General features: G+C 34.9%; 1 protein-coding gene across 3 annotated transcripts; it reads right to left on the bottom strand.

Annotated features, from left to right (window-relative positions):
* Positions 1-822: 822 nt before the first annotated feature.
* panx2 (pannexin 2) lies at positions 823-15,514 on the bottom strand. Of its 3 annotated transcripts, none has more exons than XM_051135906.1 (7): positions 15,191-15,514; positions 15,030-15,062; positions 12,309-12,848; positions 7,058-8,172; positions 5,588-5,726; positions 5,305-5,496; positions 823-3,589 (listed from the first exon to the last, which is right to left on the bottom strand). In XM_051135906.1, exons 3-7 carry the CDS (start codon positions 12,535-12,537, stop codon positions 3,297-3,299), a joined length of 1,968 nt encoding a protein of 655 aa, XP_050991863.1. In that variant the 5' UTR covers positions 12,538-12,848; positions 15,030-15,062; positions 15,191-15,514; the 3' UTR covers positions 823-3,296. The 3 variants fall into 3 exon arrangements, with proteins under 3 accessions (XP_050991863.1, XP_050991861.1, XP_050991862.1); XM_051135904.1 differs by having other exon boundaries at positions 15,030-15,066; XM_051135905.1 differs by having other exon boundaries at positions 15,030-15,085.
* Positions 15,515-16,667: the final 1,153 nt, after the last annotated feature.

The following is a 16,667-nucleotide window of genomic DNA, read 5'->3' on the forward strand; positions in this document are numbered from 1 at the left end:
AGCATTTGACCATTGATTTACAAAAATCATTTCAGTTTAAGAACATTGCATCAACAACTGATCAACACATTGATTTGAATTATCACTCTGTAGGTTATTTAATCATATATTTCTACATCTTTGGAAGGTTTTTGTTTTTCAAACACATTAAAATGCACAAATTCACAAACTTTTTTGTCATCTGATCCTCTTTCACCTAATATATTTACTTGAAATACTCAATAAATATGTCATTAATTAAGTATCATACACTGTAAAAAAATAAAAAACAATTTGTTGAGTCAGCTTAAAATAATTTGTCACCCTGCTGCCTTAAAATTTTAAGTTCAGTCAACTAAAATAAGTTCATTCGACTTGAAATGTTAAGTTGTACTAAGTAACAACTTAGATATTTGTGTTTGCTAAACTTAACAGATGGGTAACCCAGCTGCCTTAAAATTTTAAGTTGATTCAATTCAAATATCTAAGTTGTCACTTAGTATAATTTAACATTTCAAGTTGAATAAACATTTTTTTGAGTTGACTGAACTTAAACTTTTAAGTTGACTCAACTCAAATATCTAAGTTGTCACTTAGTATAATTTAACATTTCAAGTTGAATAAACATTTTTTGAGTTGACTGAACTTAAAATTTTAAGTTGACTCAACAAATTGTTTTTTAAAGTGTATATGCATGTTCATTGGTTCTTTCGCATTGGTTATGGTCACATGACATGCAAGTAAACAAATAAAACAATTTATTTTTTGTATGTTTTTTATTTTGATTGATTTAAAAAAAAATTTTTTTAATTTAATTAATTATTAACTGTTCATTAAACTCATAAACTCCAGGCAGTTCCTTCACAAACCTTGATGTAATATAATGTTTAATGCACTTCATGTTATTAATAACAACAAATTAAATATTTTTTCTTACTCTTTGTATTTTGATGTCGATATGGTACAAAATTATCCTTTTTAAATCAATGTGATAAATGATTAATCTAAAAGTTATGTGATTATATTACCTAAAACGTAATGGATTACGTTAATAACTAAAATTTTTCTCATGTAATTTGGTAACAGATTACAATTTGTAAGTAATCTACCCAGCTCTGGCTACATGTAATTTTTTAACAAAAAATACTTTTATACTTTTTTTTGTAACTTTACTTTGACTCACGTTTGTGCTTTCTGAAACATTTCTTTTTTGATGTAAACTTAAGTATGTCATCTCATGTTTAAGTTAGATTACATTGATCAATTAAAATTAATTTGTTAAGTGCAATGTATCTTTGTCATTCAGATATTACAGCTACTGAAGACAAAATTTTAAAACAAAATGTTTATTACAGTAACTACAATTCACCAACCTGGTGATGACCTAGTCAGCAAAAAAAAAAAAAAAAAAGATTCACAGCGATAAGGTGTTTCTAATTAGCTAAAAAGCGTGGGCCCCTTCTCTGAATTCTGTCAACAAAGCTTATGTGGAACTGTTACAGACAAGTGGGATTTCTCATCATACTGCTTTCAGTGTTTCTGTGAGGTAGTAAGCATTTTATGCATGATATTAAAAATTGCTTACAGCATCTTACAGCATTGTGAACTTTATACACCTCTTTCTGAAGTTCACCTATAACAGAAATATCTCATTAAAGAAACATTAGAGAGAGGCTAAAAAGTATAAAGGGCTGAGCAAGACAGACTAGCTGTTTTTTTCTCACGTAAATTATGTAACATGAGTAACAATTGAACATGCAGTATACAACCTATGTGATAATCTAACATTTTCTCTTTTTAGCATAGACTAATTTATTTCTCTAAGCAGGATACTTGGTTGAAATGCTGCAGTTCCATAAATATACATATATTAAACACAAACATCTGTCAATAATTTGAGACAACAAAAATGAAATGGCACTATGAAACGACGTTTCCCCTAAACGCAAGAACAAAATAAATAAGGTAACATGGCCATGAATGGGTTTTTTATACATACCTTGTCTAACCCCATTTTAACGTGTTGGCTCAAAGACCGAATGCCATTAAGATTTTCAAGTTTGAGATTAGCACCCGTAACTCCATCAAATTATATTCACATGAAAATTTAAGCCTGGAAAATCAGGTGTCGTTCCTTCCCCTCTAATGGTTTTGTCACTCATGATCTGTGTTCCCTGTATTACATAATCATTATCAAAATATTGCACTTGGATGCATGATATGTGCTAGAAAAAACAGAGCTGCAGCAGCTATCTCTAATATCTCATGCCTGGTGGTGCTTTTGGATTCTAATTGTGCGTACCACAATCATAAAAGTGTATTTTGGCAGGGCATTTGTTATACGTCACCACAAAATGCATAAGGGAGTATCAAAGGTTTGATCTAGGATTTACAAAGGTGGAATGACACTTACACAAACGGTGATTCACGGTGATCTAGGTATCAAAAGCATGAATCCTCTTTTGAAAATGTCCAGCAGAAGAAGCTGAAATCTTTCCGTCGCAACTCTGTCTGTTCAAAAAAGCTGGTATAAGGATCCACATTTTTCTTCTGACTATCCAGAGTTGAATGTCTTTGAGCAACTGACCCAAAGACCCAGAGTGAGTCTTATTAAATAAGTGCACCAGAGGTGTGTGGATGAACACGCCACGTGACAGTCTTTTTTAAAAAAAGAAAGCCTAAAATCGTTCATATTAGATTTTGTTTTGTACAGCTCTGTATATACATTCCAAATGTGCATATTATTGCGACAATAAGACATGAGGTTGCATATTTTAAGAGTACATGTATTGCGTTGGATACCTCAAGACATCTACATGAGACACTGATTGCGAAAAACAACATGAAACCGTGTAGACATTGACGATACAGGAACAAATGGTGCTTTGTGCAAAAATTCAAATGTGCCTTGCCTTCATTTGGAATGTCGTAGGGAACTTATTAACCCATATGGTGAGCACCAAGGTCTTGGGTGATTTTATTTTCCCTCAAACTACACATGTCCGAATATGTGGATGTAAGGCTGGGAGATGGTGCACTTATTTTTGCACAAAGAAATTAAGTGTTTAATAATACACCAGTTTAACATAAACAAAAATAATCGAGTGCACCTTTAAGAGTATAAAATATGCAAAACATCGGCTGTCCCGATGTCCCATAATCTTCATCTCTGAAAATGAAATAATCTGAGCTCCACTCATAATGGTAAAACCATTAACATAACTCTAAAACCCGGCATATTCCTTTGTGCTTCAGTTCATATTCTAAGTGCTTTTGCATTTGTGTGTCTGTGTGCAGGTGTGTATCTGCATTTTCCTTCAACACTCTCCAGCAGCAATCAGCTCGCCCGGTCTGGCTAGCCTGTCCCGTCTGTTTTGCTCCTCCTCTTCCTCATACAAGGTGTGATGGATGCTCAGCAGCGGGTGTGAGGGGTTTCGACTAAAAGGCCCGGGCTGGCTCTCAGGCTCCGGCCCCTGGCTGAGAGGATCTTTGACCTTCGGGGAGTCTGGAGGAGGCATGCTGGTCGTTCCACCATTCATATATGACGTGGTGGAGAGGGTGGCTGTGGAGAAGGCAGTGGTGGTGGACAGTGGAGGAGACTCTTTCTTCTCTAAGGGGACAAAAAGGTGATAGAGAATTATCAGGAATGCAAATATAAACCAATATATACTGTCAATTTATGCATCACAACATTTTAAAGGGATAGTTCAACCAAAGATCAAAAAATTCTGTCATTAATTACTCACACTCATGTTGTTCCAAATGCATAGACCTCTGTTCATCTTCAGAACACAAATGAAGGTATTTTTGATGAAATCCAAGAGCTTTCTGACCCTGCATAGACAGCAATGCAACCACCACATTCAAGACCCAGAAATGTAGTAAGGACATTGTTAAAATTGTCCATATGACATCAGTGGTTCAACCTCAATTTTATAAAGCTGGAAGAGAAGAAATTGTTAAAAAAAAGGCTTGAACATGGTAGTTGTGTTGCTGTCTATGCAGCTCTCGGATTTCATCAAAAATATCTTAATTTGTGTTCTTACAAGTTTGGAATGACATGAGGGTGAGGAATTAATGACAGAACTTTCATTTTTGGGTGAATTATCTCTTTAAGACAAGCTCAGTATATTTTTATGTTTTATTCAATGGTATAAAATACACCAGTAATACTGCCTCATGATTATTTTTAAGCTTTTATGTGTCCTGAAAATAGCAAGAAGTCTAATAAGTGGCTAAATGGGACTACACAGACTAAATGTCTGAGACGTTTAAAAGTGTGAGACATCCAGAATTCATCACACCAAACAGGAAAACTCATCTACTCACTAGTCTTCTTTTACAGCCTCATTATGTTTATACTTGCGCTCTTGCAAACTATTCTAATTTAAACTTTCCAACTTGTAAAAGAGTTGTAGGAAGCTGAGTAACACTGGAGACGTTGAAGTCATGCAATCAGGTGTAGTTCATTTATACTGTAGCCGAACTTTGATTTTTTACTTCTGGTGGTTGCATTTTACTTCAAAATTCATAAAGAGGACATCGGATGTCCATTTTCCACAAGTTGGTATGATTCTTTAAGGTATTCATGAAATGTCTGCAACCTGACTAAGATATTTCACATAAAAAAGGGGGGGGGGTGAAAACTTTTGAACAGGATAAAAATTTGTACTTTTTTCTTATTTTAAATTATTAACATTTTTCATTTATTACTGCCCTTTAGAGGCTACAGATTACATGTTACATGTTTCAAAATGACAAAATAAATTAAATTTACCCCGATCTTCAAATTCAAAAAGTTTTCACCCCCCAGCTTAATGCATCGTGTTTCCTTCTAGAACATCAGTGAGTGTTTGAACCTTCTGTAATAGTTGAGTCCCTCAGTTGTCTTCAGTGTGAAAAGATGGATCTCAAAATCATACAGTCATTGTTGAAAAGGGTTCAAATACACAAAAATGCTGGAAAACCAAACAATTTGTGGGACCTAAAGGATTTTTCTGAAGAACAGTGGGAAGTTTAACTGTTCAGGACAAACAAGGGACTCATGAACAACTATCACTAAACAAAAAAACACAGCTGTGAATCATTCAGGTAAGAACACAGTATTAAGAATCAAGGGGATGTAAACTTTTGAACTGGATCATTTTTATAAATTCAGCTACTAACTTCAGGTTAGTACTAAATAAACTATAACATGCATTTTGTATAAAAAATTGAAGAAAGTTTTTAACAAGGGAACCAGGTTGATGCTAACTCACAGATTGGCCTACAAAAATACATATTGTACCAATATATTGTGCTTTCCTAGAGACAATCCAAGCCTACCAGTATGAGAAGACGAGACATGGACAACTGTATGTGGACCCTCAATATACACATTACTGAGAGAGTGCTCGACAGGCGGTGGCTCAGGATTGACCGATTCTGTTTTCGCTTTCTGGATGGTTAGCATGTAAGGATGAACATCCAGCGAGAGGTTAAGAGTTTGTTTCTTCTCTATATTATTTGCTTCTGCAGCTGAAAAATAAAATTAGAAACACAATCAATAAAGGATTTAATGACATTTCGCTATACTAACCTAAACCAGGTTTTACTCTTCCTTTACTACCTTTGTTCATTGGAGGATGCTGTGTGCTCTTGGTGTCCAGAAGTGGAGCAATAATGCTATCTGCTACATTCTTTCTTCGGACTGGTTTAGGTTTCTCTGCCTTTATGCTGTTTTCCAGTCTGGTTAGAGTCAAGGGTTCCTGTATAAAAATAAAGAAATATGAAGTCTGTTTCACAAATAGCCTTCTATCATGTTATTCATCAACTACAGTGCCTTGCAAAAGTATTCATACCTCTTCATTTTTTGCACATTTTGTTAAGTTAAACTGCTTTAATTTTTTTCTTTCCCAGCATCAATCTACACTTCATACACTATAACAGCAAAGCAAAAAAACAGGTTTTTAACATCGTTGGAAATGTATTAAAAATGAAAAACCTAAATGATTCCATTGCATAAGTATTAATACCCTTATCTGGACAGTTGAAATTTAGCTCAGGAGCATTCACATTGCTTATACGTTACTACACTTCGATTGAAGTTAAGTTGTGGCAAATTCAATTGAATGGGTATGATTTTAGAGAGGCATACATGTCTTAATAAAAGATCTAACAGCTGAAAATGCATATCTGAGCAAGCCCTGAGGTAAAAAAAACTGCCTGTAGATCTCAGAGATAGGATTGCATCGAGCTACACATGTGGGGAAGAGTTCAGAAAAAACCCACCTAAAACCCCCTCAATTTCAAGCATCATGTTTGAAATAAACCAGGCACTGCTCATCACCTGCAGAGCACCATCCCAAAAGTAAAGTGTGGTGGTAGCAGCCACATGCTGTGGGGCTGTTTTTCAGTGGAAGGTACTGAGGGACTCGTCAGATTAGAAGAAAAGTTCAATGCACCAAAATATAGATATAGCCTTAATGAAAACCCAGTCCAGAGCATTCAGAACCTCAGACTGGGCAGAAGGTTCACCATCCAACAGGTCAATGACTCTAAGCACACAGCAAGAGTGGCTTATAGACAACTATGTAAAAGTCCTTGAGTGGCCCAATCAGAGCTTGGACTTTAACCCAATCAAACAAACCTGAAAATGTCTGCCAGCCCCCATCCAACCTGACAGAGCTTGAGAAGTGCAGAGGTGAGGTGAAGAATGGCATTATGGCTGTAAAGGTGATTCAGTTAAGTACTGAGTTAAGGGTATGAATACTTATGCAATGTATGTATTCAAGTTTTTTCATTTTTAATAAATTTATGAAGTTGTTACAATTCTGTTTTTGCTTTGTCATTATGGTGCACAGAGTGTAGACTGATGTGGAAAAAAGTAATTAGTAGGTAAAACAGTTTAACGTAAGGCAGCAACATAACAAGGTCACATTGGTAACACTGACCAGGTCTCACTGGAAGAAGAAATAGTACTGTCTCAATGTGATCTCCTGGCTAAATAAAGAAAATAAAAATAATAATAATAATAATAACAAAAAGTGAAAAAAAATTAAGGGGTGTGAATACTTTTGAAAGCCTGTGAACGTCTTACCTTAAAAGGCTGCGGCAGAGGGTTAGATGTGGGAATCCACTTCATCTTCTTGCGGGGTCTTTTGATCACTGAGGGCTCTCCTCCTAATTCTCCTACACCGAGCACTGAAGGGTCCATACTTGGGTCAACAGTCTGGATCCCAGAGTCTCTCACAGTCGGAGTGGCGTCGTGGTTGGATTGAGCCAACGCTGCCAGCAGCTGGCGCACCACATTATCATACATGAGGTCACTCTCGTTGGTGATAAAGTCCAGTCTGTTGAGAGACTTAATGTGGTCTCTGTTCTCATTACAGAACATGGCCAGAATATTAATGTCGCAAAACTGCGACTTCTGCCAGCGCCGGCGTGTTTTAATGCCAACTTTGTGCAGCTTGTCGAAGACGAAATTGGACTTGCGCACCACAAACAAATGCAGCAAGTTCACAAGGATAATGAGGTTCATAGTACACAGCAAAGCGATGTCCACTGCGGCCATAATGCGCTGGAGCTGCACGGCTGGCAGCTTGCAGTTAACATTCAGCCGCAGTTCAGGGATGCTGCTAGTGTCCGGCGGCTCGCCAAGTGCGCAAGTGAACTCGTTCTGCCTTTGACGGGCGTAGTAGGTGCTAAGGTACGTTATTGGTATTGAGCTGAGGCAGATGATGGCTAAATGTCGTGCTAGGTACAGCTTAGCTAGAAAGTTACTCTGCCCTCGGCGCTCGAGATACTTCTCAAACAGGTTCTGCTCAGGGCTCTTCTCTTTCTCTGCATTCTCGATGATCTCCCGTCGCTCACGTTCTGTAATCCCCGGCCCCTTGGACTGGATCTGCTTCTCGATCTTGGGCGCTCTGCCCTCGGCTGCCCTGTGGTAGCAGTTGTCGATTTCCTGAAGGAGGAAGTTGAGCTCAGAAGTGAGCCGTGTGGAGGCCAGGAACTCCCATCCCAGGGCAGGTATGTACATGATGCCTGCAAAGGCCAGCAGAGCGTAGGGCAGAAACTTGTGCTCGAACAGAGAAGGTCGAAGCTGAGGGTCGACGCCAGGCACTGCATCCCGCAGCTCTGTCCAGCAGTAGCCTCTGGCATACAGCGCCTGGTCACGAGTGAAGTTGTGTGGGGTGTAGCAATATATAGATTCCTCTAAAAGAGAAGGAAAATCATGAAAATCCCACTTCACAAAATATTTAGGATTTTTGAATAGCAATCATTTAGATACCACTAGTGTTCATACCAGGGGCATTGCAAGGGAGGCAGTGCTCCTTAAAATATTGGATGAGAAAAAAACTTGTTTTTCACTCGCTTTCTAAAGAAAGCCAACAGCCCACCACCAGGTAAAGTTACAATGGAATTCTGTGTCCTTCTCACCTCCCCTGAACCTACTGAGTTTTAACGGACTCCTTAAAGAGTGCAGTGAGTTTGGTGGGGGGTAATTGAGAATGAATGGGGGAAAGTCATGTAAGAGGAGGCCCGTGGAATTGGGCTACTTTAACACTGTTGCCGCGGGTTGTTTTTCATGTCCACGGGTTTTAACGACCCCAATAATGTGATATTTATCCCCTAAAATTCGAATTTAAAAAAAACATATTTGATCCATTAGAGTGCGATTTTTACCAGGAGACCCCCACCAAAACTTGGGCTAGTTTTGAGTAGCACTATGGCGGTTTTTGCTGTGAAAACCTGGCAACCCTGCACCACAGCTATAACGATATTGACACGTTGGAATCACTTTCAGAGCTGTTTTTTCCAGATGATGAACAATAAAACGTTGACAACCAGAATTCAAGTGGAAGAACTAACACTATTGTAATTACTATAAATAAAACTTAAAACTGAACTGAAATAAAATTTTAAGAACTGATAAAAAAAAAAAAAATTACAAAATGACTAAAAATTTAATTTAAATGAAAATGAAAGCTGAAAATCTAAAAATAAAAGCTATCTCAAAATAAAAAAAATATATATATAGTAAATTAATAATACTAAAATAACATTGACACTTTGTGTAGTTATAGTTATTGTTCTTGATGTTAACGAGAGAGATTTTAATTTCATCAGTTACAATGTTACAACGGTTTGTCGACGGTGCATTTCAGTCAAAATATGAGTCAATTTAATGAATATAAAATGATGCAATAATGACTAAATTTAAAGTGCCCCTATTTAGGTTCCTAATATTGTTTTGGGAGTCTCCTACAATAGCTTTACATGCATGCAAGGTTAAACAATGCTTTTAAACAAGTGCATTTAATATCACCTCATTTTCCAGGGATTCGTTCGAAGCAGTTCAAAGACTCAGTCTCTCTAAACCCCACCTTTCCGTGAGTGTACTCTGCTCTGACTGGTCAGATGGCCCAGCCTGTTGTGATCGGTCTACCACATACAGCGCATGTCAGGAACAATATGGACATTGTCATAATTCTGTATTTTGAACGCTTTATATAGAAAAAATTATTTTTAATATTATTATTTATCATACAGTTTGTTTATCATCAGTATTTGTGGGCGGGTCAAGTAGAAGATAGATGGGCCTTATGCAAATGTGTTACACCGTGAGGTGTAGCCGTCATGAAAGTGGGATTCGAATTACTGATGACTCGTTCAGGCTGTTCAGAGTGGATTCTTTCTTTTGGGAGACAATAACTTTATTTATTGTGCACTTTCGGCTTTACAACTTCGCAGATCGTTTGTATTTACATACAGCTACATTACACCATGAATGGAAGGCAATATTCGAAATGGCATAATAGGGGCACTTAAAACTGTGTAAAAATTAACATTGGATATTACAACTGTCTCTATCCAGGAAAATCTGGCAATTACTGTACCCAGCAGGGATTTGTTTCTAGTAACGAGCTGTCATCAGGTTGGAATGGGTTTAATGCATACTATATGGCAGCACAGGCCAATAATGATGAATCAGTGATAAAACAAATGCTACATTTGTCTGTGCCAGTTGGACAAATATAAAGGTATTTCTTTCACAGCTGTTGTAACTCCTATAGATGCCTCCACCTTATTCTGGCTGTTAGAGGATTACACTCCTGCACAGAATCAATAATGTTAAGAAAGGTAATATGGTCATAAGCTCTAGTTTAATAAAGCAAATACATGCATGTTATATTTGGGGTGTCTAGATGGGAATACAATTTTTAGGCTTTAATTTTTCTTTCAGAAAGTTTCAGACTGATTCAAATCCTTGCAATTTATGCTAAACTGCCTCAGCCAACACTAATCCTCATTCCTGATATATAACAAGTATTCCTATTACAAAATACAAATACTGCAATGTAGCCTTCCAAATGATACGGAAAGGCAATTTAGCTGCAGTCTCACAGGGACTCCAACAACAACCTTCCTAAGCATAAATGTTAGTGTTTCTCCAACAGTTGTTCAGATTTAAGCTATACTGCATGTTTGTGCCCAGCAGGGTTCTCAATGTTCAGTCACAGCCAGTTGGTGCTGCTATGCAGTAAGACTGACTCAGCGTTTAGAGTAAACCCCCTCCTACCACCACAACCTCTCTTTATCTCTCTCTCTCTTTTCCTACTTAATCACCCCTCAATCTCTCTAGCGAAAAACATTTAACCACTCCTTTGCTGGATAGCAGAGGACAGCAGGAATATAGAAATTCCCACAGAGCGGTTAATAGTGGCTTAACTTAATCAAATTAAAATCTGAAACTCTGTTTCCAGTGTCATTCATGTTGCATAATATTTCCGATTTAACATTTTATGCAATATCATCAGTTTTTCATATGTTAAAAAAAAGGGTGCTCTTAAAATGTTTACATCTACACATTTTTAAAAAGAAATGTTAGAATTTAGCATAAAAATACTAAATTGAAAACAGAATAAAAACGTGAATGTGCACCAATGTTATTTTAGTATAAGTGAGATTTGTTTTTATTTTTACATTTTCTGTTTTCATTTTAATTTTAAGTTTTATCAACTTGCGTGTTGTACGTTTTTTGTCATTTTCTCTATATCGTTTTATCCATTTTTATTTTAGTTCTAGTTTTAGTTATTATAGTACCATGTTAGTATGAAGTTAAACTAAATGAAAATGAGAACTATTGACTTGACAACTAGCTGAAACACAAAAGCATTTTTATTTTACATATTTTTATAATTTATTTCAGTATTTATTTATTTTTTTTAGTTGGCAACTAGCTGAAATAGAAAAAACGTTTTTCTTTAAATTTTACATATTTTTATAATTTATTTCAGTATTTATTTAATAGTGTTGGGCAACGATTAATCGCATCCAAAATAAATTTTACTGTACTGTGCATATTTATTATGTATATACAGATACACACACATGCATGTATGTGTGTGTGTGTATATATATATATATATAAATAATATATTTATGTATAATCTAAATTATATGAATATAAATGTATTAGGGCTGCAAAACGATTAATCGTGATCTATGATCTAAACTATATGTATGTGTACTGTGTATATTTATTATGTATATGTAAATACACACATACATGTATAATGTAAGGAAACATGTATATTATTTATTAAGGAAAAATCTGTTAGATTTATATATAAAATATTTATATTTATATATAATATAAATTATATACAAATATAAATATATAAACATACAAATATTTTTTGAATATTTATACATATAAGTGTGTGTATTTATATATTCATAATAAATATACACAGTACACACACATATAGTATGCAAACATAAAATTTTATTTTGAATGCGATTAACTGTTTTGCAGCCCTAAAATATATACATATGTAAATATTTTTTTAAACATATACTATATGTGTGTGTCTTTATATATACATAATAAATATACACAGCACTCACACGTTATATAAACAAAAACTTTTATTTTGGATACGATTAATCGCAATTATTTAATTTTTTTTTTGTTTTAGTATTAGCTTTATGTTTAGCTTTAATATATTTATTATTATTATTAACTATAATCCTTTTCTATGCTCATTTGAGGTAAATATATATTTTTTAATTGGTAAGAAGCACAAAAACTAATGGAAATACATGTACCAAGTAAATCCCTTGATGTGCATCAGAAAGTCATGTGACTAAATAATATGTTCAGATTTTTAGCTGCTTTCAACATATCGCTGCTTATTGGCATATACTGGCATAGAGCTGACCTCTGCGATTCCTCAAAAATCACCACCTCTTATTGAAAATGAATGCTTTCAAAACTCTTTCTCGCTGCAAACTATAAGGTGTTCATTTGTCCAGATAATGGACTGCTGTGTAATGCCACTAACCTGCAAAGTTCCTTGTGAAAACTAATGTGACCAGCAGTATAGGGATGATGACAGTTCCTATGGTGACGACCCGGTCGAAGGGCAACTCTAGTTTAAGTTGCACCATAAGACCCGCCAGCGCGCCGCCCTTCTCATCCTGCGTGGAACCCGGCAGGATCAACTCCTTCAGCTTCTCACCCGCAAGCAGAGCCGTGGCCATGTCCAAGTTCTGCTCAAAGATGTTCTGCATTCGGCACCAGCAGCCCGCTCGCCACTAACCTCACAACACTCCTGATGGGATTTGAAGCTCCTCCTCCTTCTCCCAACCCGTCAGCCACTGGATTGGCTGAGGGCTTTTCCCTGCAACAATATAATGAGTTATATGTAAGAGGTGTTGACTTGAAGGATGAAAGTGGATCTTCTAAGTCACAAAGGAAGATTTGTGGTCAGCCTGGGTTGATGGGTTATTGATGGCTGATCTTGTCAGAGGTAGTTGATTTGTTGCTTATATTGACAGCTGGGATGAATTTCTCATCATATCTGTTCCACTTCTGCAAAAACCTGTAAATGAACAAGAGAGTTTACAGATACAGATTATCAAGAAAAACTGCAAATGCATTTGTGCACGTTCAGACTCAAAGTGCATGTTCCTTTAATTCAGTAACCAGTGAAGTGTGCCTATCTGCAGAGTCCTTTGAGAGTGTGCACTAGTGACAAGGACAAAAAGACACGATGACATCCTACTAAAGGCTTAATCGTTCAAGACACTCCAGATACGCTGTTTTTCTTTAACTCATTGGAAAGTTTAACTGCATGTTTCTGAACTACAGATGGACGCTTGATATGCTGCAGAGCGTCTTTGCCCACAGTATAAAAAACATAGACAAGAAAATAGCTGTCGTACATTTTGAAAATCAATATATCTCGCTTTGAGCTCGAGAAATCAATAGGGAGCAGCTTTCTAACAAATGGAATGGACAACAAAAATGGCAGGAACCCTACATTTGTAAGTTAACTTTATTGTTGGGTTGAAGCAAATCAGTTTTTCAACTGAAAGCACTGAAAGCGCTATAGATGTTTTATGTTCACCTAAAAATGTAAACAATTCATTATTAGAAGGTAATGGATTGTTCTGACAAAAGTTGGTGTTTTTGTGCCTGACTTGGTTTTATTTATGCAAATAAATAATAATATTAATATAGGCTTTTATTAATATATTTAATAAATAAATAAATGCAAAAGACAATCAAACAGCTAAATAAGCTGATTTAAAAAAAATACATAATAATAATAATAATAATAATAATAATAAATACACTACCAGTCAAAAGTTTTTGAACAGTAAGATTTTTAATGTTTTTTAAAGAAGTCTCTTCTGCTCACCAAGCCTGCATTTATTTGATCCAAAGCACAGTAAAAACAGAAAAATGTTGAAATATTTTTACTATTTAAAATAACTTTTGTCTATTTGAATATATTTTAAAATGTAATTTATTCCTGTGGTCAAAGCTGAATATTTAGCATCATTACCCCTGTACCCCATTTGCTGTTCAAGAAACATTTATTATTATTATTATTATTATTATTATTATCAATATTTAAAACAGTTGAGTACATTTTTTCAGGATTCTATGATAAATAGAGGGAAGAAATTATATCAAATTAATACTTTTATTTAGCATGGATACTTTAAATTGATCAAAAGTGATAATAAAGACATGTATAATGTTACAAAAGATTTCTATTTCAGACAAATGTTGTTCTTCTGATCTTTCTATTCATCAAAGAAAAATTATACTCAGCTGTTTTCACCATCATCATAATAATAATAATAATAATAAATGTTTTTGAGCAGCAAATCAGAATATTAGAATGATTTCTGAAGGATCATGTGACTGGAGTAATTATGCAAAAAAATCAGCTTTGAAATCACAGGAATAAATTATATTTTAAAAGATATTCAAATAGAAGTTTTACTGTTTTTGCTCTACTTTGAATAAAATAAATACAGGCTTGGTGAGCAAAAGAGGCTTCTTTAAAAACATTAAAATCTTCCTGTTCAAAAACTTTTGACTGGTAGTGTATATAATTACAATTTAATATATATTCAACCTGTAACATAAATAATTGTTTGTATTAAATGCAGGGTTAAAGGTAATATCATATTTCATTGGATGAATCCACCAGTACCCTCACTCCATCTGAGTTAGTACAAAGTTCAAATAAGTTTTCAAATTCTGTTATTATGCACCTAACTGGTTGAGTATCATTCATATTGTAGATATTGCACTCTGTTAACAATATACTAGATATATTTGTGGTTGACCATTAAGTGTTTTTTAATATTTCGCTTTTAAATTATTACAACTGGTGCTGAATATGGTATGTTTAAATACAAGATATTTTCCAAATAATAATTTATTCTTGCCAGGCACAGTTTAAACTTGTATTTGTCACTTTGGCCTAGTTATGGACAATACAGATCCTCAGAGAGACACTAGAAGGAAGACTGAAAACTTCTTTCTCAGCAGGTTTGATAAAACTCTCAAACAAGTTAATAGTGATTAAGACATGTGTCATGAAAACTTAATGCAACAGCATGCAGGAGTATCTTTTAACGTAAAACACCCTCAGATATAATGTAGCTTTATCGACGATACTGTAAAGACACTGCCCGACATATTGACATTCTGACAGTGAATGTTTAGGAGCAATAAAGGTCATGCGGTGCACATCACTTACGCTCAGTCGAGGAGCCGTCCATCACTGGATCATCTGGCTAGGATGACACATAGCGGCTTAAGACACAGATATGATCAAATATATGATACTATATACTGCATGAGTGATAGAGAGACAGAGGACTGGCTTGCATTGACTCTCGTCTTCATGATGTCACATACCTGTCAGATCACTCGATTATACTGAGGAACACGCAGAGTCTGAATCCTATGCTCAAATCATCAACATCAGGAGGAATGTCCTCACAACGACCAACTGATCCCCCCCCCAAAAAACAAAGGACGCGGATGCTGGGACTTGTGCTTTGGTGTTGAGCATCCCCGGCGTCTGAAGAGTTAATCTGCAGTGCGGGCGAGCCGTTTCAGCGTGTATCCGGGCACACACACCGGTTTGTTCCGCCTCTCGCCATCCCTCTCACCCTCCCCTGACAAACCTCACACACTTCTACGGTTTAAACCATCATCTTAACACAGACCTTCAAGGAGATTCATTGCCATCGCTTGTTTGTCTTACGCGAGACTACAGTATATCGTTAGCATGCTTGTGTGGAAACGCAAGCGATTACATTTGCTTAATTATAAGACGACATTATGATATATAGTATGTATTAGATTCAATTTTTTTTTTTTAATAATATGTTTTGTTTTGCATTGTGCTGTATGTTATTGTGCATTAAAATTCCTCCAGCCCAGGCATAATATTCTATTCTATTCTATGTATAATTTAATATTTAATATTTAATATTTTAATATTACTGTAGACTAAGTGAAATCTGTAAAGATCTTTAGGTTACAGTGCGGTAGCAACAAAATATGGACGTGGCAAAATAATTTATGTAAAAAAAATAAAGACTATAAATAAATTTCTTTAAAAATTATGTACTGTACTTAGGGAGCAATAGGAGCATTTTACCCCATAATTGTATTGTTATATGCAAATACATTTGATATACTACAGCAAGATAAGTACATTCATTATGCAGTGTTATTTAATTCCTTCTGGTATTTCGTAACTCTTAACTAAATTGTCTAACCTTTAAAAAAATTGTATTATTATTTTAGTTAATTAAAGGGATAGTTCACCAAAAAAAGAAAATTCTGTCCAGTAAGATTTTTAGCATTTATTTGATCCAAAGTAGAGAAAAAAACAGTAAAATTTGAAAAAAAAAAAAAAAAAAATTCTATTTAAAATAACTGTTTTCTATATGGATATATTTTAAAACGTAATTTATTCCTGTGATTTCAAAGCTGAATTTTTAGCAACATTAGTCCAGTAACATGATCATTCAGAAATAATTCTAATATTCTGATTTGCTGCTCATCAAAACAAAACATTTATTATTATTATTATGCTGAAAACAGCTGAGAAGATTTTTCAGGTTTCTTTGATTAATAGAAAGTTCAAAAGAACAGCATTTTCCTGAAACTGAAAGATTTTGTAACATCATAAATGTTTTTATCATCACCTTTGATCAATTTAAAGCATCCTTGCTAAATAAAAGTTTTTTTTTTAATAATACTTTACCAAAAAAATTCCAATCTTTTGAATGATATAGTGTATACTTTTTTCAAAAGCTTTTATTTCAGATAAATGCTGATCTTTTGATTTTTTTATTCATCAAAGAATCCTAAAAGAAAT

This window comes from Labeo rohita, chromosome 18 (genome assembly GCF_022985175.1).
Source record: "Labeo rohita strain BAU-BD-2019 chromosome 18, IGBB_LRoh.1.0, whole genome shotgun sequence".
NCBI classification, from domain to species: Eukaryota; Metazoa; Chordata; class Actinopteri; order Cypriniformes; family Cyprinidae; genus Labeo; species Labeo rohita.